Source organism: Mobula birostris, chromosome 2 (assembly GCF_030028105.1).
Source record: "Mobula birostris isolate sMobBir1 chromosome 2, sMobBir1.hap1, whole genome shotgun sequence".
Classification (NCBI taxonomy): domain Eukaryota; kingdom Metazoa; phylum Chordata; class Chondrichthyes; order Myliobatiformes; family Myliobatidae; genus Mobula; species Mobula birostris.
In genome coordinates this window covers 52,393,860-52,420,439 of record NC_092371.1, presented here as the reverse complement: position 1 = coordinate 52,420,439, position 26,580 = coordinate 52,393,860, and the positions used below count along the sequence as shown (strand labels likewise).

At 42.2% G+C, this 26,580-nt stretch overlaps 1 protein-coding gene across 4 annotated transcripts in view; it reads left to right on the top strand.

Annotated features, from left to right (window-relative positions):
- The first annotated feature begins 4,213 nt into the window (after positions 1–4,213).
- The window catches only part of arfgap1 (ADP-ribosylation factor GTPase activating protein 1), a 47,833-nt gene continuing 25,466 nt past the window's right edge, over positions 4,214–26,580 (top strand). For all 4 annotated transcript variants that reach the window (XM_072240914.1, XM_072240913.1, XM_072240912.1 and 1 more), the window contains exons 1-2: positions 4,214–4,371; positions 25,780–25,844. In XM_072240914.1, the coding sequence (XP_072097015.1) occupies positions 25,785–25,844 (60 nt within the window). In that variant the 5' untranslated portion in view covers positions 4,214–4,371; positions 25,780–25,784. The remainder of the gene's footprint in view (positions 4,372–25,779; positions 25,845–26,580) is intronic.

Below are 26,580 nucleotides of genomic sequence, written 5' to 3'. Positions count from 1 at the left end.
TATATATATATATGTTGTAACTGGGTTACCTCCTCTGCTGACTGCCCCTGTGGCTCCTCCCACAGAACCCTGAATAAAGGCGATTTTGCCATTGCTCCTCCTCCTCAGTCCAGGGGCAGACACTCAGCATGGAGGCCACATTTTACTGCGAATAATAGCCTTTCAGTATTTACCCTACTTCCAGTCTTTTGGAGTAATTGAAGGTGCATCAGGTACATAGATGGTAGGTGTAAGGAGGGCTATGGTCTGGGTGCAGGTTGATGGGAGTAGGCATTTTAAATGGTTTGGCAACGACTAAGTGGGCCAAAGGGCTCATTTCTGTACTTTTCTATGACTAGGACTCCACAAAAAACAATCAGGATTATAGAATTGTTCTGGTGTTTCAACAGCAAAACTTTAAAAATTGAATGCTGTGCTTTTTCTTAAATTTCTGCAACCTGCCTGCTGAGTATTCACGATTACCTTCAGTTTTCAGTTCACCGTGATACATCTTTGCTTGTTTCATGATCAGCATACTGTTAAGCGGCATGTGTTCACTCTGATGCTGACAATACACGAACAAGATCTTCATTGTTCACTGTATCCAGAGTGTTTCTGTTTGTATTAACTTCCGCTCATTACATATGTGAGGTCACTTCTCAGAACAGTCTGTGCTGCTCAGAGACCTGCTCATCACCTGGGAAACTTTCCAGTGTCTTGTACAATTTTCCATTTGTGACATCATTGTCAGTGCTAAAAAAAAATTTAAAAAAAACAAGAGAAAACCTCCAGATGCTGGAAATGCAAGCAACACACACAAAATGCTGCTGGAACTCAGCAGGCCAGGCAGTATCTATGGAAAAAAGTACAGTCGGCGTTTAGGACCAAAACCCTTCAGCAGGACTGGAGAAAAAAAACTGAGGAGTAGATTTGAAAGGTGGGGGGAGGGGATAGAAAAATGCCAAGCAATAGGTGAAACTTGGAGGGGGACGGATGTAGCTAAGAGCTAGGAAATTGATTAATGAAAGAGACAGAAGGCCAAGGAAGAAACAAAAAAAGATGGGGGGGGGGATGGTGGTGGAGGACCAGATGGAAGTGATGGGTGGACAAAGGAGATAACATGAGAGAGGGACAAGGGGATGGGAAATGGTGAAGGGTGGGGGAGGGGGAGAGAGTGGATACGTTACTGGAAGTTTGAGAAATCACTGTTCATGCCTTCAGGGTGGAGGCTACCCAAATGGAATATAAGGTGTTTTTCCTCCAAATTAAGTGTGGCCTTATCCCAATAGTGGAGGAGGTCATGGATGGACATAACGGAATGGGAATGGGAAGTGGAATCACAGGGAGATTCCACATGCTCTGGTGGATGAAGGGTAGATGCTCGTAGAAGTGGTCTCCCAAGCTACATCGGGTCTCACCGATACACAAGAGGCCACACTGGGAGCACTGAACACAGTATATGACTCCAACAGACTCACAGGTGAAGTGTCGCCTCACCTGGAAGGACTACTTGGGGGCCCTGAATGGTAGTGAGGGAGGAGGTGTAGGGGCAGGTGTAGCACTTGTTCTGCTTGCAAGGATAAGTGCCAGGAGGGAGATCAGTGGGGAGGGACTAACGGACAAGGGATTTGCGTAGGGAACGATCCCTGCAGAAAACAGAAATTGGGGCGAGGGGGGAGGGAAAGATGTGGGATCTAGTTGGAGGTGGCGGAAGTTTTGGAGAATTGTGTGCTGGATGCGGAGGCTGGTGGGGTGGTAGGTGAGGACAAGAGGAACCCTATCCCCGGTAGCGTGGCAGGAGGATGCGGTAAGAGCAGCTGTGTGTGAAACGGAAGAGATGCAGTTGACGGCAGTGTTGATGGTGGAGGAAAGGAAGCTTTCTTTGAAAAAGGAGGGCATTTCCTTCATTCTAGAATGAAAAGTCTCATCCTGAGGGCAGATGCAGTGGAGACGGAGGAATTGAGAGAAGAGGATGGCGTTTTTATAAGTAGCAGGGTGGGATGAGGTATCGTCTGGGTAGCTGTGAAAGTCCGTTGGTTTATAATAGACATTGATGGATAAGTTGTCTCTGGAGCTAGAGATAATGAGATCAAGAAAGAGAAGGGAAGTGTCAGAAATGGACTAGCTGAATTTGAGGGCAGGGTGGAAGTTGAAGACAAAGTGGATGAAATCGACAAGTTCAGCAAGGGTGCAGGAAGCAGCAGCAATGCAGTCATTGATGTAGCATAGGAAAAGTGCGGGACAGTCACCAGGGTAGGCTTGAAACATAGACTGTTCCACGCAGACAATAAACAGGCAGGCATAGCTGAGATCCATGCGAGTGCCCATGTCTACCTCTTTTTTTTGGAGGATGTTGGAGGAACCAAAGGAGAAATTACTTAGGGTGAGGACAAGTTCCGCTAGGCGGAGGAGCGTGGTGGGGTGGGGGGGGGGGGGGAACTGGTTAGTTTTGGTGTCCAGAAAGAAAAGGAGAGCTTTGAGGCCTTCCTAGTGGGGAACGGAGGTGTTTTAGGACTGGACGTCCATAGTAAAAATAAGACGATGGTCGCCAGGGAACCTGAAATCCTTGAAAAGATCAAGAGCATGTGAGGTGTCACGGATGTAGATGGGAAGGGACTTTACCAGGGGGGATAAAACAGAGTCAAGGCATGCAGACATGAGTTCTGTTGGGCAGGAACAAGCTGAAACAATGGGTCTACCTGGACAGCAGGTTTGTGGATTTTGGGTGGAAGTTAGAAACAGGAGGTTGAGGGGGTGCAGTCTTACTTCCAGTTCTCATCTTCCAAGACATTTAATGATCAATTAATGTGAACATCCAGCCAGTTCTTGAAAATAATTGATGACTAAGTGTGAGATCTTATCAATAAAAAGCAAATGCTGAACCAATTTAAATTTGTATGCAAATTCTGGAAATTCACAGCTTGATGCATCTCTTAGTACTCAGAATTTACTGATTGATTTGCACATCAATAATAGCATGTGCAATTAATATGGCATATCTTCCAAGCCAGATTTGTTCACTGTTCTCCACGTAGCCTGCTACTAAAATGGGAATGTATTAATAATATATTTATTTAAAGAAAGATAAAAAGTACAGAAGAATGAAAACAGAAAGACCCATTAAGTGGATAACAGGAATTGGTTAGATGACTAATATATTCTTGACATGGACTCTAACGTTGCAGACACTGCACCTTGAATCTACAATAGCAGTCAGCTTTTACTTTGTTTTTCCTAGACTCACTCCTTGTGCTTCACTTCAACATTCCTTGATGATGCCACTTTAGAACTGCCTTAACCTTACCTCTTTGTCAATTTGTATCTTTCTTCTTCTGATCTTTTACTGTCACCATCTATAACTAATATAAGGAGCTGCTGCTGTCACAATTTGACCACTCACAATTGTGCATTAAAAAGGTCTGGTTCACTCTGTGTCATTCATTCCTCTAATTATTGCAACTGAGGTATGGACGTAACCATAGTTGCATCTATCCTTGACCATGATGCAATAGAAATTATCTTGGACTTGTTGATGGATGAGCCAGTGCTACATTTTTTAGTATTTTTTTCTGGTTCCTTAACTTCTCTTCAAACACTGCAGTCTTTTCTTGAGAGGAGAGGAAGAGAAGACAAATGAAGAATCAATAGTGGAATGAAAGGCAGAGAATAAAGAATCAAGAGAACATGAACTAGAATGAGGGACAATTTCTTCACATTCCCCTTCACGTTATTTTTTTGCTAACACCCAGAGTAAGAGGCGTTTATGATACAATCACGTCCATCTTCTGCCACCATGCATCAGAAAAATGTATTACTATTATTTTGTATACATATCGTTCTTAAATAATTTGGCAATTGGTTTACTATTGTCACATATACCAAGATAAAGTGAAAAGCTTTTGTTTGGGTGTCATATAGACTGATTATTCCATTCCAAGTAAAATTGCACAGAATACAGTATTAAGGATTAAAAAAAATTCAGTGCCAGTTAATCCTCAAAGCTTTCAAGCACAGTGCATAACAATTTGACGACCACCTTTAAATGAGTTCTCTCATGGAGTCTGAAACTAATGTCGTTATTAAACCACATTGGGCAAGTGAAGCTATTGTTGGAACAGGAAGATAGATGACAAAGAAACGGGGAATTTGAGGGATTGGGGAGTAATGACGTGGCTGTTCATCATACACTACCCCTCCCACCAGCATCATCGCCTCACACTTACCCGAGAGCCTCTGTAAGTGCAACGTCGTCAAAGATGGCAGCGGCCAGCAAGTGATGGCGACCGTGTCAAATCTCCTGAATTAAGAAGACGATTTCAATCATAGTTTCGAATCTGAAACAACGGGTTCATTCCAGAACCTGGCGCTGCCGAGAGTGCTGATATTTGAGAGGTGAATGGACATTTTGTTTTTCGTGTTATGTATCTTGTCGATGAGTTGGAATAAATGCCGGTAGTGATCCGTCCAACCTAACGCGATGGTGGTGGTAAAGCCCCACCTCCTCGCTGACATTTGATTGGCGTAAGAAGGGCAGTAGTATTTCTGATTGGTTCACAATGCTTGTCAATTTGCGATGACAACCGTTAAGTTTGGTTGTGGTGGTCGGCTTGTCCTGGGTAGTCGCCGCCGGTAGTAGTAAAATCCTGACCCTAACTCACTATTCCGGAGAAGTTGATCAGTACTAGGTGGCTGCAGTGATCTTCAGCATATTTCTGAAATTTCAATTTTACATAAGTTTCTCAGTTGTTTTCTCTTTTCAGTTTTGAAAGAGAAACCCACTGTGTCTCCTAGCCGGCAATTTAATGTACTGTCAGAGGTTATCTACTGTGCTTCGTATAATATATTCTGGAGATGGCAGAATTAATCCTTTACCACCAAGGTGAAACGTACATGTGTAGTTCATTTTCTGTTATTGTTGAACCTTAAATCAAGAAAACTGCCTATCCTTAATGACTAGTTGTTCCTTCAGTTAGTCCTGACGAAGGGTCTCGGCCTGAAACGTCGACTGTACCTCTTCCTAGAGATGCTGCCTGGCCTGCTGCTTTCACCAGCAACTTTGATGTGTGTTGCTTGAATTTCCAGCATCTGCAGGATTCCTCATGCTTGCCTGCTTAATACGTGTTATATTTCAGGATCTGTGCGTTACCGGCAACGCCGACATTTATTGCCCCGTCCCTTTTAAAGGGTTATCGTATCACTCGTGCCTTAAAACTAGATTTTCATTCTCTAGCGTTTTAAAGAGTGTGGGACGATCTTTTGAAGGATAAAATCCCGAGGGACCACGAAAGGGTAAATATGAAGATATTTCCAAGTCAGAATGGTCTGTAACATATAAAATGACTTGTAGATGGTGGTATTCTCGTGTGGATGTTCGTTTCTGAAGTTAATATACCTATACATTTGGGAGATATTATTGGGATGGATATGAGTAGGAGGTACTTTTTCTTTGGCTACCAGTAGGTGTATGTTTTGTAGAAATGGTACAGGCTTCAATTATGTGTGTTGTTGGAAGTTAGAAATGCTAGGAGTGGAAATGCGATGCCCATCACGAGGACTTCTCTGTCCTTGATGGTGTTGAATTTGAAAGTTGTTGCATCTATACTCATCTAGACAAGTAGGCGGTATTCTGCCACACTTGTGACTTATTCCATGTTTAAGTATGAAGAGTGATTGCTGCTTGATAGCACTGACAATGACACCTCCCATCACTTTGCTGATAATAGAAACTAGATTAACTAAATTTGTCCAGCCTTTTATGGGTAAGATAAACTTGGGCAGTTTTCCCACAGTCTTCCAACCCAGCAGATGAACCATGAGGAGCAGTTAGTTCTAGATTTTGTAAGTCTTTAGTAATACAAACTTGGGTGCACTTTGATCACATCAGACTTGCTATATCCAGTCCTATGAGCTGCTGCTTGACATCACTTTTAAGTGAATTGAATTGGCTTCTTGGGGATAACAGCAGGCAACTGAAATGAATAATCTATGCTCCATTTTTGGTTCAGCATGACTCTGAATGCTTCAATTTTGTAGTTCACATGGTACGATGCTGGGCTTTGTCATTAAGGACAGTAATGTTCACGGGCAAGCGCACTTAAGTGCTGGAGGAACTCAGCAGGTTAGGCAGCATCTATTGAGGAAAAAGGATAGTTGACATTTGTGTCAACACCCTCATCTGGATGTTCTTGGAATTACCTCTCACTACCTGTTTAACCATTTGTGAAAATCGTGACCAGATGTGGCAGAAAGTTTAGATTTGCTTAGCTGTATTTTGCCTGATACACTTGTAGCAGATGTTGGAGCTTTGCCAGGATAGCATCTTGGGTTTGGCATACCTAGTGCTGCTCCTAGCATGCCCTCCTGAATTCTAAGCAGACACTTGATGCCAGAGCTTGCTTATGATAGTAACACAAGGATATTTGGACCACAAGGTGACAAATTGTGGTGGCGTATTTTTTCTGTGACTGATTGTCCACAGTACATTATGAGTGCCCGGTTCAGAGCTGCCACAGCTGTTGTCCATTTATATGATTGGCACTATACAATACAATAAAAAATGTCCTCCTTGTGAGCACATGTGACTCTCTCTGCCAAGAATAGCAATGCAGATGTGGCCAAATGCATCTAGAACAGATAGGTTAATGTGGAGTAAGGTCAAATAGCTCAATCCCTTGTATTTTGCTTAACACCTGCAGCAGACCCAATCTGGTATGTGTTCTTCAGGAATTTGTCAACTTTCCCAGTGCTGGTGCTCCTATTCTGGAGGAACATTGAATCATACAGATTTCCTAGTCCAAAACTTACCTGATGTCATCGGTCTGGAGTCATTTCTTGGGGATTTTTAAGCTGCTTGTCCTGTTTGTATGCCATTGTAGTATCACCTCTAGTGTGCTTATCTTGCTGTTGGGGCAGGGATTTGATGGGGTATGGCGTAATTGCACTTCAAGCAGCATTGCTCAGCACAGTAACAAGCCCTTCTGTTGCTGACCATAATCCCAAAGTAATCCCATTTGCTTGAATGTGCTTCTATTCATTGCTTGTAATGTCTGTCTAAATGTCACATAAACTTGCTATCATATCTTCTTTTACCACCTCCCCATCAACACATTCTAAGCATCTACCATTCTTTAAAAAAACATTTGCATCAGATCTCCTTTAAACTTTTGTCATTCTCATCTGAAACCTATGCCATTTAGTATTTGACATTTTCATGATTGGCAATCTATCTTATCTATGCCTCTCATAACTATATAGTATATACTTCTATTATGTAAGGGTGCAGCCTCTGCTCCAGTGAAAGCAATCCAAGTATGTCCAATCTCTCTTTAGAGTTAATACTCTCTAATCCAAGCAGCATCCTTGTATATCTCTTCTGCACCCTCTACAAAGCCTCCAGATGTTGCCTGTAGTGTGGTGACCTGAACAATTAACTGTGACCTGACTAAAGTTTTATATGGCTGCAGCATGACTTCCTGACTTTTATACTCAAAGCTCAGAGTGATGGAGGCAAGTGTGTCGTACACCTTCTTTACCACCCTATCCACTTCCCGGGAGTTAGGGACTTGCATCTCAAAACCTCTCTGTACATCAATGCTTAAAAGTGTCCTACCATTTACTGTATAACTTCCTTTTGCACCTAACTTCCAAAAATGCAACACCTCGCATTAGTGCATATTAAACTCCATTTGCCATTTCTCCACGAAGGTGTACTCTCAAAATTATCCCCTATATACTGTATTGTACTTAATTATTCTGTGGGACAGCTGTTCCTATATAGATTTGGATTTCCATATGTTTGAGGAGGACTTTGGAAGGTCATCAAACTGGGAGCAACTTTGCCACATTAAATGGAAACTTGGAATTGTAAAGAATCTTTCATGTAGCAGTGTCCCCTTAGCTTGCAGTAAGAGGAGAAAGTATTAGTTGTGACCAAAGAAAGGGAAAAGGGTAAGATAATTAAAGCAACACACATAAAATGCTGGTGGAATGCAGCAGGCCAGGCAGCATCTATAGGAAGAAGTACAGTCGACATTTCGGGCTGAGACCCTTCGTCAGGACTAACTGAAAGAAGAGATTTGAAAGGGGGAGGGAGAGATCCGAAATGATAGGAGAAGACAGGAGGGGGAGGGATGGAGCTAAGAGCTGGAAAGTTGATTGGCAAAAGGGATACAAGGCTGGAGAAGGGAGAGGATCATGGGACGGGAGGCCGAGGGAGAAAGAAAGGGGGAGGGGAGCCCAGAGGAAGATGGATATCAGGCAAGGAATGATAGTCAGAGGGAGAGAAAAGAGAGAAAAAAAGGGAAAAAGTAAAAAATAGTAAATAAATAAGGGATGGGTAATAAGGGGAGGAGGGGCAGTAATGGACGTTAGAGAAGTCACCACTCTGCAACCCCATCTCCCTCAGATCCCACCATCAGCTCCTGGGCCCTCAGAGGCTCCATCTTCCTCTCACCCCAACCCTCCCCTCTCCACTGATACCACCAGCCTCCCTCCCCCCTCTGATCCCAGCTCTCATCCGTGCTGGGTCTTTACCATCCTCTCCAACCTTCAACTCTCTGATGCAGAGCGCTCTGTCCTCGGTAAGGGCCTTACCTTTGTCCCCCTTCGCTCACACCTCAGCAAGTTCTGCATGCACCATGACGCTGAACTCTTCTTCCGCTTGCTCCGTCTTCAAGCCCGCTTCTTCGGCAAGGACTCTCCCACCCCCACCAATGACCCCCTTCTCCCGTCTTCAACCCTCCTCCTCTTCATGGACACCCCGCTCTGGTGATAAGGTGACACCCGCCGATAAGGGGGGTGCTGTTGTAGTCTGGCGTACTGACCTCTACCTTGCTGAGGCACAACGACAACTCACGGATACCTCCTCTTATTTACCCCATCTCTTATTTATTTATTTACTATTTTTTATTTTTTCCCTTTTTCTCTGTCTTTTCTCTCCCTCTGTCCCACTCACTATCACTCCTTGCCTGATCTCCTTCTTCCTCTGGGCTCCCCTCCCCCTTTCTTTCTCCCTCGGCCTCCCGTCCCATGATCTTCTCCCTTCTCCAGCCTTGTATCCCTTTTGCCAATCAACTTTCCAGCTCTTGGCTCCATCCCTCCCCCTCCTGTCTTCTCCTATCATTTCGGATCTCCCCCTCACCCTTTCAAATCTCTTACTATCTCTTCTTTCAGTTAGTCCTGACAAAGGGTCTCGGCCCGAAACGTTGACTGTACTTCTTCCTATAGGTGCTGCCTGGTCTGCTGCATTCCACCAGCATTTTATGTGTGTTGCTTGGATTTCCAGCATCTGCAGATTTCCTCGTGTTAAGATAATTAAATGCAAGTTTGAAAATTTTGTTGAAATATCCAATAACATTGGAATTAAAGGTTGATTTCTAGAAATAAGGGAATTTTCAGGTTTAATGCTTCACAAATTTGAAAAGGAGGAGAGGGATGTCCTAAGAAGGTAGGAAGATCATTGTGTTGATGTTCAGGCTTCTGCAGTTGTTGTCAAAGGTATTGAATGGATACAGGAGAGTAACTAAATAATGTTAATAATGGATGGCATATGGAGGTTGAAACATGACTCTGTCTCGAGCAGTGTTTGGTTTGCTAGAGGAGCAAACCAGGGATCAGGGTAGAATTAGGAGATACGTATGAAGCTTCAGGTAGAAGTACTTGTTGGTTAGTGTCAGTCATGCCATTGTAGAATTTGATAAATTTAATGTTTTAGGTAAGATTGGTGTAGTGGTGATTATGCATTGAAGAGTAGTGTTGCAAGATGCATGACTGAGTGTTTTTAGGATTTATCCTCAGGTAATGTTATGTAGATTAAGTGTGGAGGTACAGGGCCAAAGCAAAACTTGATGTGATTAGTCAAATGTTTCAAAATAAAATCCTTTTATTTTTATTTTGAAACATTTAATATTTTTCCCCAGAGTCAGAATCAGATTTATTGTCACTGAGTTGTATGAGGTGAAATTTGTTGTTTGTGGCAGCAGCACGGTGCAAAAACATAAAAACTTGCTATAAAGTGCAAAAATAAATAGTGTAAAAGAAAATGAATAGTGAGGGCCATTCAGAAATCTAGTGTGAGAGGGGAATAAATTGTTCTTGAATTGTTGATAAGACATAAGAGTAGAATTAGGTCATTTGGCCCAATGAGTCTGCTCTGCTATTCCATCATGGCTGATTTATTACCCCTTAACCATATTCTCCTGCCTTCTGCCTGTAACCTTTGATACCCTTAGTAATCAAGAAAACATCAACCTCTGCTTTAAATATACCCAATGCTTTAGCTTCCAAAGCTGCCTGTGACAACAAATTCCACAGATTCATCACCCTCTGGCTAAAGATGTTCTTCCTCATTTCTGTTTTAAAGAGACATACTTCTATTTTGAAGCTATGCCTCGATTCCCGCACCCCCCCCCCCAAATGCTCCTTATATGTTAACTCTTTCTTTTCTGCGATTGTTCTTGTGAACTTCATTTGGACCCTCACCAATGCCAGTATATCCTTTCTTAGATAAGTAGCCCAAAATTGCTCAGTACTCCTAGTGCGGTCTGATGAATGCCTCAGTGTGGGTGTTTAGGATCCTGTGCTTCCTCTCAATGGTAGTCCTGCATGTTGAATATCCTAAGTAATGGATCACCACCACTTGTTGCACCACTTCTTGAAAAAGTCTTTCATGGCTGGGGAGGGCATGCCTATGATGGAGCTGGCTGAGTTGAAAACCTCTGCAGCCTTTTTTTAAATTAAGAGCAGAATTAGGTCATTTTGTCCATCAAGTCTGTCCCGCCATTCAATCATGGCTGGTCTTTTTTGTTTGCTGCCCTCTTCAGCCCCACTCTCCAGCCTTCTCCCCGTAACCTTTGATGCCGTGTCCATTCAAGTACCTGTCGAGCTCTGCCTTAAGTGCACCCAATGACCTGGCTTCCACAGCTGCTTGTGGTAATAAATTCCACAAATTCACCACCCTCAGGCTAAAGAAATTTCTTCACATCTCTTTTTTACATGGATGCTTTTCTATCCTGAGGCTATGCCCTCATGTTCTAGACTCCCCCACCATGAGAAACATCCTTTCCACATCTATCCTGTCTAGGCCTTTCAACATTCAGAAGGTTTAACTGAGATCGCCCTCATCCTTCTAAATTCCAGCGAGTACAGACCCAGAGTTATCAAATGTCCCTCATATGATAACCTTTAATTCCTTAAATCATCCTCTGAATGCTCGCCATTGCCAGCACATATTTTCTTAGATGAGGAGTCCAAAACTATTCACAGTACTCAAGGTGAGGCCTCACCAGTGCCTTATAAAGCCTCAGCATCACATCCTTGCTCTTGTATTCTAGATCTCTTGAAATTAATGCTAACATTGCATTTGCCTTCTTCACCACTGACTCTACCTGCAAACTAACCTTTGGTTGTTCTGTGCAAGGACTCACTAGTCTCTTTGCATCTCAGATTTTTTGGATTTTGTCCCCATTTAGAAAATAGCAAATTTATTTTTTCTAAAAAAGTGCATGACCATTCATTTTCCAACACTGTATTTCACTTCCCACTCTCTTACCCATTCTGCTAATCTGTCTAGGCCCTTCTGCTGCTTAACTATTTCCTCAACATTACCTGTCCCTCCACCAATATTTATATCATCTGCAAACTTGACAACAAAGCTATCTATTCCATTATCTAAATCATTGATATACAGCAGTGGTCCCCAACCTCCAGGCCACGGATTGATACCGGGTTGCGAAGCATGCAGGGGTGCAGTGGTAGCCGGGATGCACCCAGCACATCTTTAAGAAAAAAGCTGAAATAAACAAGCTAATTATTTACGCGCCGGGCAGCACCTGGAGCAGATGGAGTTGACTAGATTTACAACCCTTTGTAGCTTCTTGTGGACTTGTGCAGTAGCCCACCCATACCAGACAGTGATGCAGCCTGTCAGAATGCTGTCCACGGTACATCTATAGAAGTTTTTGAGTGTATTTGTTGACATATCGAAGTTCTTCAAACTCCTAATGAAGTATAGCTGCAGTCTTGCCTTTATAAGTACATCGATATGTTGGGACCAGGTTTGATCCTCAGAGATCTTGACACCCAGGAACTTGAAACTGCTCACTCTCTCCACTCTTGATCCCTCCATGAGGATTGGTATGTGTTCCTTCGTCTTACCCTTCCTGAAGTCCACAGTCAGCTCTTTTGTCTTATGAATTAAACATTCCTGGTGCATTATAAAGTTTAGTGTTCAGTGTAGATTGTTTGCAGCCATCAGTTAGAGTGTATTAACTGATTGTGATCTTTATTTGTTAAACAAGGGTGAATGTTTGAAATTCAACTGGCTTTAATTATATTGGAACTTTAATAAGCTGAATAGAATGTAAAATCTTAGAGATATGAAGTTGGATCAAAAAGTATGAATGACAGTATTTTAAGTTTTCACTTTTTTGTTTGATTTTTAAAGGATCAACAGAGTACTCTAAGCTCAAATACTAAATAAAGTGCAAATGGATAAGTCTCAAATATCGAGTAGTGGTTGTAGTAGGACACATTTTTCTAGTCCTTCACCTCATTTTTGTGGCACAAGTTGATGAAAATGGGCATCACTGACATATAGAACAGTGAGAATTGCATCTCTTTAACAGTAGTATGAATGATCTAGCAATTAAATTGTATTTGCCTTCACAGTGGGGAAAATATTTTAAAAAGTGAGGAATCAGAGATTTGGGTGAAGAGGTTAAAAGAGAGTGCTGTGGAAATTAAAGGGTCAGAAAAGCTGAGATGTTTTTGGTACTTATGGGCTGCATCTTTGGGCTTTAAAAGTGGCTTCAGAAGCTGTTGAATAGTTTTAGTCTTCAAAGTTTCTTTAAGTTCTAGAATGTCTCTAGAACTTTGATTGGAATCAGCAGACATAATCTCAAGATTGTTTAATGTCACTTCCAGTACACAGGTGTAAAGAATAATGAAATAATCTTACTGTGGATCTGATGCAGCACAAAGGAAAACACAGTAAAATACAGAACACAATCATAAGAAGACACAATCAATATAAATGCATAACAGTTTATATACATAGATTGTAGGTGCTAGGCAGAGAGGTGTCTGTACATAAGGTGACTGATAGGAACTGAGGCAGTGGTTGTTGGTGGGTTAGTGGGTGGAGGTGTTGATCAGCTGTACTGATTGGGAAAAGTAACCCTTTTTGAGTCTGGTGGTCCTGGTGTGAATGCTACATAGCTTGATGTGTGTGGGACAAACAGTCCATGAGCAAGGTGGGTAGGATCCTTCATGATGTTACTAGCTTTTATACGGCAGCTTTCTGTATGTACGTCCTTGATGGCAGGTAGTCTGATGCAGGTGCTGCGTTGGACAGTTCTGACTACCTGCGGTAGAGCCTTCCTGTCCATTGCAGTGCAGCTTCCATCTATTGCAATCATACAGCATGTCAGAATGTCTCCACTGTGCATCTGCAGAAGGGCCTGCGTTTAGATGTGCACAGTCCAGCTCTGTTCAGCCTCCTCACAGTAAAGTTGGTGAGCTTTCTTGATTGTATAGCATGTGTTCTGGGACCATGAGAGGTTGTGTGAGATGTGCAGTCCCAGGAGTTTGAAACTGCTTTCAGTTACCACTGCTGTGCTGACTCATCATTGTTGGTGATGAGCCTCACTACTGTCTTGTCATTGGTGAACTTTACGATGTGATTACTTGGGTGTTTGGCTATGCATTGATGTATGAGAGTGTACAGTAACAATGGGTTCAACACACAGCCCTGGGGACAGCTGTGTTGAGGATAACAGAGAGGGATGAGCAGTTGTGCATTCCGACTCTGAGGTCTTTTGGTTAGGAAGTCTAATGCCCAGTTGCACAATGGTGTATATAGATCAAGGAGTAGGGGTTTGTTCACGGAGGTCAGTGGGACAATAGGAAGCTGAACTGAAATCCAGAAACAGCATTCTGACGTAAGTGACTTTGTTTTCTAGGTGTGTCAGGGCCAGGTATTCGACAGATGCAATGGCATCTTGTCACAGAGTGGTTCTGTCAGTAAGCATATTGGTGAGTGTCCTGTCTGGCAGGAATTGAGTTCAGAATCAGGTTTAATATCACTGGCATATGTCATCAAATGTGTTAACTTTGCAGCAGCTTTACAATGCGTTATATGATAATAGAGAGAAAAAACATGAATTACAGTAAGTAACACACATCAAAGTTGCTGGTGAACGCAGCAGGCCAGGCAGCATCTCTAGGAAGAGGTACAGTCAACGTTTCAGGCCGAGACCCTTCGTCAGGACTAAGGGTCTTGGCCTGAAACGTCGACTGTACCTCTTCCTAGAGATGCTGCCTGGCCTGCTGCGTTCACCAGCAACTTTGATGTGTGTTGCTTGAATTTTCAGCATCTGCAGAATTCCTCTTAATTACAGTAAGTATATATATTAAATAGTTAATTAAATAAGTAGCACAAAAATAGAAATTTATAAAAAATAGTGAAGTGGTTTTCATAGGTTCAATGTCCTTTCAGAAATTTGATGGCGGAGGAGAAGTGTTCCTGAATTGCTGAGTGTGTGCCTTCAGGCTTCTGTACCTGATTGTGGCAATGAGAAGAGGGCCCGACCTGGGCGATAGGGGTTCTTAATGATGGACACAGCCTTTTTGAGGCATCGCTCCTTGAAGATGTTCTGGATACTACAGAGACTGGTGCCCATGATGGTGCTGACTAAGTTTGCAGCTCTCTGCAGCTTACTTCGATCCTGTGCAGTAGCGCACTCTTTCCCCCCCCCCCCCCCACATCATCCACAACCACTCATAGAAGAGCATGATTATAATTCTTCTCCTGGTGGTTGTGGGACTTGAGATGACTGAAGACGTCAATCCATGATCCACAAGTCCTGTTGCAGTGTTGGCAGGTGTAGGTCATTGAAGTGGTGGTGGATATAGCTGGTTGATTGCTGTTTGGTGATCCCACTGGATGCAGTAATCCAGTTAGGAGTTGGGACGCAGTGTATTTTTAAGGCACCATTTCTAGTCCCTTCCTCATGTGGTGAGCAGAGCGTGTCCTGAATAAGGCTGCTCAGTCATGGGTGCAGCTGCCGAAAAACTCCATCTGTCTCAGACTGTATTTAACACCATTGCCTGTTTGCTAGGTTGTGGCTGGGAGCTCCCAGACTTCACTGTCCTGCTCCTGTCACCACTTCCTGATCGCCATAGGGCTTTGTCCAAGTTGGTGATCGGATTACCAAACCAGGAGAAATGCCTGTGCAGGAGGTCTTTTAATGTGGGAACACTGATGCGGAAGCAGCCACTACGCGGTCCTTGACAGAGAAAGGGCCAGAGATGGTAGGGGGTCCTGTCGAGAGTCTGGAGACTCTAATTGACCAACATCTTTTGCCTGCCTCACTGTTAGGGTCTTGATTGGGCCGAACTTCGTCTGGATCCTCCTGCTTGACCTTTCCACCATGGGTGACCCTACCAGAAGCTAAGCTCCAGACAGCATCGTCCTTAGGTTCTCAGGATCACACAAGCCCCTCCACCATGACAAGGTGGCGGTACCTCCCCACATACCAGACGGTGATGTAGCCAATTAAGATGCTATCCGAGGTATATCTGTAGAAATTTGTGAGTGTCTTGGATAAATCTCCTCAAACTCCTAATGAAATATAGCCACTGTCGTGCCTTCTTTGTAGCTGTATCGATATGTTGGGTCCAGGTTAGATCCTCAGAGATAATGACACCCACGAACTTGAAATTGCTCACTCTTACCACTTCTGATTCCTCTGAATCCTTTGTCTATGTTTCTTTGTCTTACCCTTTCTCAAATCCACAATCAGTTCTTTAGTCTTACTGACATTGAGTGCCAGGTTGTTGCTGCTACACTACTCAACTAGCTCTTATATCTCACTTCTGTATGCCCTATTGTCACCATCTGAAATTCTGCCAGTAATGGTTGTATTGTCAGTAAATTTATCGATGGCATTTGAGATGTGCTAGCCACACAGTCGTGGATTCAGAACTGCAAGACTGATTGTGTTAATGCTGATCTATAGTCAAAAACAGCATCCTGATATAGGTATTGTATTGTCTAGGTGATCCAAGGCTGTGTGAAGAATCAGTGAAATCACGTCCGCTGTAGGTCTATTATGGCGGTAGGCAAATTGCATTGGGTTCAGGTTCTTGCTGAGACAGGAGTTAATTCTAGCCATAACTAACCTCTCAAGCACTTCATCACCGTAGATGTGAGTGCTACTGGGCAGCTTGCCCTGCTCCTCTTGGGTACTGGTGTAATTGTTGCCCTTTTGAAGCAAGTGGGAACTTCAAACTGTAGCAATATGAGATTGAAAATATCTTTGAACAGCCGCCAGTTGGCTGGCACAGCTTTTCGGAGCCTTACTAGGTGCTCCATCAGGGCCTGTCACCTTGCGACGGTTCACCCTCTTGAAAGACACCCTGACGTCAGCCTCCGAGACAGAGATCACAGGATCACCAGGGGTGCTGCAGGGATCCTCATAGCTGCAGTTTTATTTTCCCTTTCAAAGCAAGCATAAAAAGTGTTGCGCATGCCTGGGAGTGAAGCATCACTGCCATTCATGGTGTTGGATTTCGCTTTGTAGGAAGTAGTGGCCTGCAAAAACTGCCAGAGTTGATGTGTATCTGAAGTCTCCTCCAGCCTCGCTTTTGAAATAGTCATCTGCTAGTTATACCTGGTTTTCTTGTAAAACCTGGGTCACCAAACTTGAATGCCACAGGTTTAGCCCTCAGCAGACTATGAACCTCCTGGTTCATCCACGGCTTTTGATTTGGGTTGTTCAGTAAATTCTCATAGGCTCACCCACACAGGTTTTAATGAAGTCAGTTCCAGCTGTGGAGTACTCATTCAGACCCTAAGATGAATCTCTGAATACAGTCTAGTCCACTGATTCAAAGCAGTTCTGCAAGTGCTCCTGTGCGTCCCTTGTCCTGGTGCTGCAGTCTTTAGTCTCTGCCTATACTCAGGGAGTAGAAGTCGAGCCAGGTGATCAGACTTCCTGAAGTGTGGATGTGGGATAGCACGGTAAGTGCCTTGATGGTGGTGTAGCAGTGGCCCAGTGTGTTGGTTCCTCTGATACTACCAGTGATTTGTTGGTAATAATTATTTAGAGACTTTTCAAGTTGGCCTGGTTAAGATCCCCCAAATTGATGGGGAAGGCATCATGATGTGCTGTTTCATGCCTGTTGATTACATTTTTCAGTTTGTCTAGAGCTTGTTTGACATTGACCTGAGGTAGGTTATAAACTGCTACCCAGATGATCATTGAAATCTCCCACGGCAGATAAACTGGATGACACTTGATCGCGAGATGATTAAGGTCTGATGAACAGGACTGGGACTACGACTACACCATGAGGAGTTGATCATGAAGTATACTCCAACTACTCTGCCTTTGAAAGACTCAGCAGTCCAAACTTGGCAGTGAATTGTGAAGCCATCCAGCTGTATCATTGCATCTGGAATGGTGGGAGGTTAACCAAAATTTCATGAAACAGAATGCAACTGGTCCTAATGAAAGCTTTTCTTCCTTAAACAAACTTTTAAACTAGCTCAGCATCCTTTCAGCTGTCTTAGGGGAACAGCACCAGCGTCCAGAGTCCATTGGAGTTCTGTTGATTCTAAGTAGATTTTTAAAATCAGATTAAAACAATGTTACTAACTGTACAGACCTTGGATGTAGTTGTGATTTTCAGCTGTAGCAGACTGAAACAGGAGTATTTGAAGGCTGCTCACATGAGTCGCTTTTTTGATGGCTCCCCAGAAATGTGCCATGTTTGATATGTACCATTTCCAGCTGTTCAAAGCACTTAATAATTGGCACCAGTATTACTGACCTGTAGACATTTAGTTCTGAAGGTGTAGAGTTCTTTGGTACAGGGATGGTGGTGGCTGATTTGAAGCATTTGGTGAGAGCAGCATGGATGAGTGAAGTGTTGAAGATGTCAGTGAGCTGGTATGCACACTCTGAGTCCTCATCCTGGGATGTTGTCTGGCCCAACTGCCTTACAGGCGTTGACTCTCTGCAGAGTCCTTCTCGCATCTGCTGTTATAGACAGTGGCTGCTCACCTGGGAAGGGTGTAGCTTTTGTGGCTGGCGTTGTGTTGCATACCTTGAATCATGCATTAAGTTGGTTTAGAGACTTAGTGAGGGAGGTGTCACTGGTACAGTCAGCACTGTTTTTCCTTGCCTAGTCAGTAATGTCTTTTATGGCCAGCCACATACGCTGGGGATCTTTACTGTACAGGTGCCTCCAGACTCAAAAACAGCGTTCTCAGCTTTTAGTAGGGAGTGCACCTCTGTGTTCAGACACGGCTTTTGTTTGGGCTGTGAGATGACTGTTCTTGAGGTATTGATGTCATCTACACACTTACAGATGTAGCTTGTGGCAGATGAGGTATATTCCTTGAGGTCTATGTCTTCAATGTTTATGTAGCCTGAATCATAGGGATTGTCTCATTAGGCCATACAATGATGGCCCTCTCAACTAATTTCTCCATTTTCAGCAGTGGTCAGTATGCTGGGGTGAACATGGAGATGTGGTCAGAGAGGCCAAGATGAGAGCATGGGATGGCTTTGTAAGTACTGAGTCTATATGCATAAATGTGGTCTAGTCTGATCACATGTTCACTGATGAAGAAATGATGGAAAGAGAATCTATAGGACAGATGGGCTTGCATAAGTATTAGTGACAATGCTGGAAGCTTTTGTCAGGATGAAATAATATCATTAGAAACTTTTATGGGAAGGAATTGGTGTTTGACAGTGCTAATAAAGTAATACTTTTGTAACTAGGTTGGCAGATAAGGGGAAAACTGATGGATTTTTATAAGGCATTTGATAAGATGTTATGCAAAGGTTGCTGTACATGGCATTTGTAGATTGAAAATTGGTTGAAAAGCAGTATAGGGAATATGAATGGTTGCCCACTTTTTACGGTTTATCATTTGTGGATAGCTGAATGCTGCAAAGATCAATTTTTGGGCTTTGTGAGATCTGCATCATTGTCTTTGAAGGGGTCTGATTGTAACATAACCAAGTTTGCTGATGATCTTGATGATCTAAAACCAAGTTGGGAACAGGGTGGTCAATGACGAACAAAAGTTCAGACTAAAAAACAAATACAGGTCGACCTTCACTAATCTGGCACCATTGGGACCTGAGGAGTGCCGGATTAGTGAAAATGCCGAATTACAGAAGGATCACATTAAGCACAATCAGTGCCGTATTATCGAAGGAACCAGATTACAGGTAGTCGGATTAGTGAAAGTCGACCTGTAGCCAGGTTGAATGACTACATCATGTACTGGGTGGGCACAGGGGTACATTCAGCCAGAGACTCATTCCACCGAGATGCAGCACAGAGCGTAATAGGAAGTCATTCCTGCCTGAGGCCATCAAACTTTACAACTCCTCCCTTGGAGGGTCAGACACCCTAAGTCAATAGGCTGGTCCTGGACTTATTGCATAATTTACTGGCATAATTTACATATTACTATGTAACTATTTATGGTTCTATCACTATTTATTATTTATGGTGCAACTCTAACGAAAACCAATTTCCCCCGGGATCAATAAAGTATGACTATGACTATTTGTTACCTTGTAGTACATTGTAGGAACTGTTTTCATACTTTTTTTTATATGTCCAGACCCATGTAATTGTAAAGGGTTTTCAAATGACTCTGCCATAGTTGGATGCATCAGCAAGGGAGATGAGGCTGAGTACAGGGCTACGGCAGGAAACTTTGTCACATGGTGTGAGCAGAATTATCTGCAGCTTAATGTGAAAAAGACTATGGAGCTGGTGGTAGACTTGAGGAGAGCTAAGGTAGCGGTGACCCCTGTTTCCATCCAGGGGGTCAATGTGGACATGGTGGATGATTAGAAATACCTGGGGATACGAATTGACAATAAACTAGACTGGTAAAAGAACACGGAGGCTGTCTACAAGAAGGGACAGAGCCGTCTCTATTTCCTGAGGAGACTGAGGTCCTTTAGCATCTGCCGGACGATGCTGAGGATGTTCTATGAGTCTGTGGTGGCCAGTGCTATCATATTTGCTGTTGTGTGCTGGGGCAGCAGGCTGAGGGTAGCAGACACCAACAGAATCATCAACAAACTCATTCGTAAGGCCAGTGATGTTGTGGGGATGGAACTGGACTCTCTCACGGTGGTGTCTGAAAAGAGGATGCTGTCTAAGTTGCATGCCATCTTGGGCAATGTCTCCCATCCACTACATAATGTACTGGTTGGGCACAGGAGTACATTCAGCCAGAGACTCATTCCACCAAGATGCAACACAGAGTGTCATAGGAAGTCATTCCTGCCTGTGGCCATCAAAGTTTACAACTCCTCCCTTGGAGGGTCAGACACCCTGAGCCAATAGGCTGGTCCTGGACTTATTTCATAATTTACTGACATAATTTACATATTACTATTTAACTATTTATGGTTCTATTACTATTTATTATTTATGGTGCAACTATAACGGAAACCAGTTTCCTCCGGGATCAATAGAGTATGACTATGACTATGAATGCAAAATCCTTTCATCAAAATTTATTGAAATTTCCACTTGGGTTGACTTCCAAAAAAATTGAGCACAATGCACAACTTCAGGCTTTTAAAGTGGTCAGTGCAAAAGCTGAGCCTTGAGCTGATGACTGGAATGATGGAAAACCTTAAATGTTTCATCAATAAAAATTACATAGGTCTTGCCAGTCTGTTGCCTGGGTACTCTGAAGTCCTCTATCCTTAACATTACCTTTAGTAGCTTAGGACCAGAGCCATTTACCCAATTTTTGTTGCAATAGGTATTCGTAGTTAGCAGGACCTGGATTATAAAGCAGTCCTGGATAGAATCTTAGATAAGACTTGGACACAGAACACTGTCTTTTTCATCCAGACTTGTTGATTTTACAAAGCTGGATGGGAAAGTGAAGAGAATGCAAACTGTATGCAACGGGCTGAGCAAGTTGGCAAGTAGGTGGGAAATGGAGTATAGTATTGGGAATGAGAAGTTATTTATTTTGCAAGGTAGCATAGACAATCTTTTTTGAAATGGTGAGAGTCTAACTATGGAGAAATCTCAGTGTGTAATTTCATGACATACAGATTATTAACAAGCAGATGCAGAAATTAATTACGAAGATTAATGGTACCAACCTTTATTGAAAAATGTTGACATGCTATTATGGTGTACAAAACTAAGGTGGTCTAGCAGCAATTGCACTGGTGTTGGTAAGATCACGTTCAAATTATTATGCAGCTTTGGTCTTGTACTATAATTGCAGTATGCTTGAAGATAGAATAACACAGAATCACCACATTGATTTTAGCAATGAGTCTACAAAGATTCAGGAAGGGTTACCTGGATATACCATGGCTTGAATGAAGGAATGTCTCTTTGAAATGAAAATTTTGGGAAGGGTGGGTGCTGAAGGGCTTTTCCTTCAAATAGCGAAATATAATCATGTGTTTTCTCTGTATTGGGGGTCAGCCATTAACTACTGAGAAGAGAGATTTCTTGGGTGGTTGTACATCTGCACTTGAGGCTTGGTTGTTCAATTGTTGATTATATTGAAGATTAATGAATTTTGGGCCATTAAGTGATTTAAAAGTATATGAGAATTGTCTTGGGAAATGGCTTGAATCAGTTGTTACCTTATCGAATGATGAACGACTGATTACTGACTTCCTTTTCTCCAACTAAAAACATAATAAATAGAAGATTGGTGTTACAGGTCATCCGAACACAGGGATCAGACACTTATCAATGTCTTTTTCCTTTCTGTTAATGCAATGCTTCATGTTTGTGTGGACATTTTCCATGTTATTTTTATCTGAGATAGTTAATCTTCATTTTCCATTTTAAAACTTTACCATGGGTAGAGAAATGGCAGATAATTTAACCCAGCCAAATGTGAAGTATTGCACTTTGGTATGTCAAATTTAAGGAGACAGTATACTATCAAATGTCTTGCCCTTGGGTCCAAGTTCATACAAACCCCATTTCCAGAAAAGTTGGGATATCTTCCAAAATGCAATAAAAACAAAAATCTATGATATGTTAATTCATGTGAACCTTTATTTAACTGACAAAAGTACAAAGAAAAGATTTTCAGTAGTTTTACTGACCAACTTAATTGTATTTTGTAAATATACACAAATTTAGAATTTGATGGCTGCAACACACTCAACAAAAGTTGGGACAGAGTTAAAATAAGATTGAAAAGTGCACAGAATATTCAAGTAACACTGGTTTGGAAGACTCCACATTAAGCAGGCTAATTGGTAGCAGGTGAGGTATCATGACTGGGTATAAAAGTAGCGTACTTTTATACCCAGTACTTCGGAAAACCATTGTCACTCAACACAGTCCGTCGCTGCATCCAGAAATGCAACTTGAAACTGTATTACGCAAAGAAGAAGCTGTACATCAACTCTATGCAGAAACGCCGGCGAGTTCTCTGGGCCCGAGCTCATCTCAGATGGACCAAAAGACTGTGGAACCGTGTGCTGTGGTCAGATGAGTCCACATTTCAGCGAGTTTTCGGAAAAAACGGGCGTTGAGTTCTCCGTGCCAAAGATGAAAACGACCATCCAGATTGTTATCAGCGAAAGGTGCAAAAGCCAGCATCTGTGATGGTATGGGGATGCATCAGTGCCCACGGAATGGGTGAGTTGCATGTATGTGAAGGTACCATTGACTCTGAGGCATATATTAGGATTTTATAGAGACATATGTTCCCATCAAGGCAACGTCTCTTCCTGGGACGTCCATGCTTATTTCAGCAGGACAATGCCAGACCACATTCTGCACGGGCTACAACAGCGTGGCTTTGTAGACACAGAGTGTGTGTGCTTGACTGGCCTGCTGCCAGTTCAGATCTATCTCCTATTGAAAATGTATGGCGCATCATGAAGAGGAGAATCAGACAACGGAGACCACGGACTGTTGAGCAGCTGAAGTCTTATATCAAGCAAAAATGGACAAAATTTCCAATTGCAAATCTACTACAATTAGTATCTTCGGTTCCAAGATGATTAAAAAGTGTTATTAAAAGGAAAGGTGATGTAACACAATGGTAAACATGCCTCTGTCCCAACTTTTGTTGAGTGTGTTGCAGCCATCAAATTCTAAATTTGTGTATGTTTACAAAATACAATTAAGTTGGTCAGTAAAACTATTGAAAATCTATTCCTTGTACATTTGTCAGTTAAGTAAAGATTCACGTGAATTAACATATCACAGATTTTTGTTTTTATTGCATTTTGGAAAATATCCCAACTTTTCTGGAAATGGGGTTTGTAGTTTTCTGCAAGTTGATGGGGTAGTTACAAAGGCAAGCATCCATATGTCTCTATATAAAACTGTAGGCTGTATTTGGAGTATTGCATAGAGTTCTGGTTGCCCCCCTCCCCGAACAAAATGAAGGATATTGAGGCTTTGGAGAGGGCGCCGAAGCCATTTACTAGGATGTTACCTGGATTAGAGGGCATTTGCTATCATGGGAAGACTCTAAAACCATATGACATTGGAGCAGAATTAGGTCATTTGGCCCATCAGGTCTGCTTCACCATTCCATCATGGCTGATTTATTATACCTGTCAACCCCATTCTCCTGCTTTCTCCCCATAACCTTTGAGACCTGTCTGTGACAATGAATTCCACAGATTCACCACCCTGGCTAAGAACATTTTTCCTTATCTTTGTTATAAATGGATGTCCCTCTATTTAGAGCAGGAGTTCCCATACATTTTAATGCCATGGAGCCTTACCATTAACCAAGGGGTCTATGGACCCCAGGCTGGGAACACCAGATTCAGAGGCTGTGCCTTTGATCCTAGACTCCTCTCCTATAGGAAACATCCTCTCCACATCCACTCTATCTAGGCCTTTTAATGTTCAGTAAATGAGATACCCCTCATTGTTCTAAACTCCAGTGAGAACAGGCCCAGAGCCATCAAACGCTCTTCATACGTTAACCCTTTCATTCTGGGGATCATTCTCGTGAACCTCTTCTGGACCCTTTCTAATGCCAGCCCATATTTTCTTAGATAAGGGACCCAAAACTGCTCATAATACTCCAAATGCAGTCTGACCAATGCCTTATAAAGCCTCAGCATTACATTCTAGTCGCCTTGAAATGGATGCTGACATTATATTTATCTTCCTTACCACCAATTCAATTTGTAATTTAACCTTTAGGGAATCATGCATAAGGACCCCTAAGTTCCCTTGCACCTCTGATTTTTGAATTTTCTTCCCATTTAGAAAATAGTCCATGCTTTTATTTCTTCTGTCAAAGTGCATAACCATACACTTCCCTACACTATATTCCATCTGCCACTTCTTTGCCCATTCTCCCAATCTGTCCAAGTCCTTTTGCAGACACTCTGCTTTCTCAGTACTACTTGCCCCTCCACCTGTCTTTGTATTGTCAGTAAATTTGGCCACAAAGCCATCAATTCCTTCATCTGAATCATTGACATATAATGTTTAAAAAGTGGTCCAACACTGTGGTACACCATTAGTCACCAGCAGCCAACCAGAAAAGGTCCCCTTTGTTCCCACTCCTTGCCTCCTGCCAATCAACCAGTGTTCTATCCATGCTAGTATCTTTCCTGTAATAACCATGGGCTGTTGTCTTGTTCGGCATTCTCAGGTGTGGCACCTTGTTGAAGGCCTTCTGAAAATATAAAGAAACAATATCCGCTGTCTCTCCTTGTCTATCCTGCCTGTTGTTTCCTCAAGAAATTCTAACAGGTTTGTTAGGCAAAATTTTCCTTGAAGGAAACCATGCTGACTTTGACCTATTTTGTCATGTGCCTTCAAATATCTCGAACCTTATTCTTAATAATAGTATCATCTTTTCCACCACTGAAGTCAGGATAACTGGCCTATAATTTCCTTTCTTCTTCCTCTCATCCTTAAAGTGGAGTGACATTTGCAATTTTCCAGTACAGATAAGATAGACAAACTGGAGTGGCTGAGGGGAGATCTGATAGAGCTTTATAAAATTATGAAAAGCATAGAGTGGACAGACAGTACCTTTATCCCAGGGTTGAAATGTCTAATACTAGAGGGTATGCATTTAATGTGAGATGGGGTAATTTCAAAAGAGATGTGAGGGGAAGGTTTTTTATACAGGGAGTGGTGGGTTCCTAGAATGCTGTGTTTGGGATGTAGAGGCAGATACATTAGAGATTTTTAAGAGCTATTTAGATAGGCACATGAATGTAAGGGAAATGGAAGGATATGGGCATTGTGTAAGCAGAAGAGATTAGATTAGTTGGTCATTTGATTAGTATAGCACAACATTGTGGGCTGAATGGCCTGTTCCTCTGCTGTACTGTTCTATATTCTATGTTACTGATGTCATCTTATCAGTTTGGTCATTAAATCTATCCATACTCCTGTGAGTGCTTGTGTTAGTTTTCACACCTAATTTCACTTCCATTATTAAAATTGCTACTTCAGGTTCAGTTCTGATGTAAAAGGCATACTGCTTTGCTAAGTACATCAAAATCTGCTTATTAGCATAAGTTAACCAACTTCCTATATTTATTCAGTATTTTATTAAATTTTCAATATTTTCAGGGGTTTTATTTCACATGGTTGTAAATTCTTTCCACCAAGTGTATATACTTTTTTTGATTGCATTGAGGGAAAGTGGTAAGCTGACCATCACATTTCAGGCAGTTCATTACATCTTTCACGTTTTACCTTTTCTAAAGTGACTTTTGCTACAGGGATGGAATTATAATTACCCAACAATGCTCTCTTATTTGCTTCCAGATACTATGGCAAGTCCAAGGACAAGGCGAGTTCTTAAAGAAGTGAGGAGTCAAGATGAAAACAATGTATGTAATAAGAATATATTTCTTGATGTGTGGTTACTGCTAAATGCAGTGGAATTCACTGAAATACGAAGGTTCTGAGTTTATGGAGGCTTGGTAATAGACATATTTGTATCCTTAATCTGTTTCTTCATTTATATCATCAGATAATTTTACTAAAAGGCAGTTTTGAGGCCACTTGATTTATTAAGGTGCCCTCCAACAATAATGTTGACTACCTGTCTTTACTCTATCACATTTCTGTGCACAACATTTTCAGATGCATCAAGACCAAAGATTACTGAAAATGAAATTGTAAATCATATAATTTGAATAACCACAAAGGTATTACTTCTCTGGAATTTTATAATTTGGCATGTTTTGTAATTGAATTAATATTTTATACAACATCGATTTAACATTTACTCAGAGGTAATCTTCAGGGTTTTGAACGATGAAGCTGGTGTCCAAATTGGTGGAGTGACGGTGAACAACTTGAGGTACGCAGATGATTCAGTGTTGTTAGCTGAGACTGAGGACGAGTTACTCAGAATAGTAGATAAGATAAATGCTGAAGGAGAACGATTTGGAATGAAAATAAATGCTGCAAAGACGAAGATGATGGTAGTATCACGGAAGAAAGAAGTCCCCAAAATCAGTGTCAAAATTAATGGCATGGGCAAGTCAAGAAGTTTGTGTATTTGGGACAGATGGTCACAGAGGATGGGAAATGTGATACAGAAATTAGACGAAGAATTGA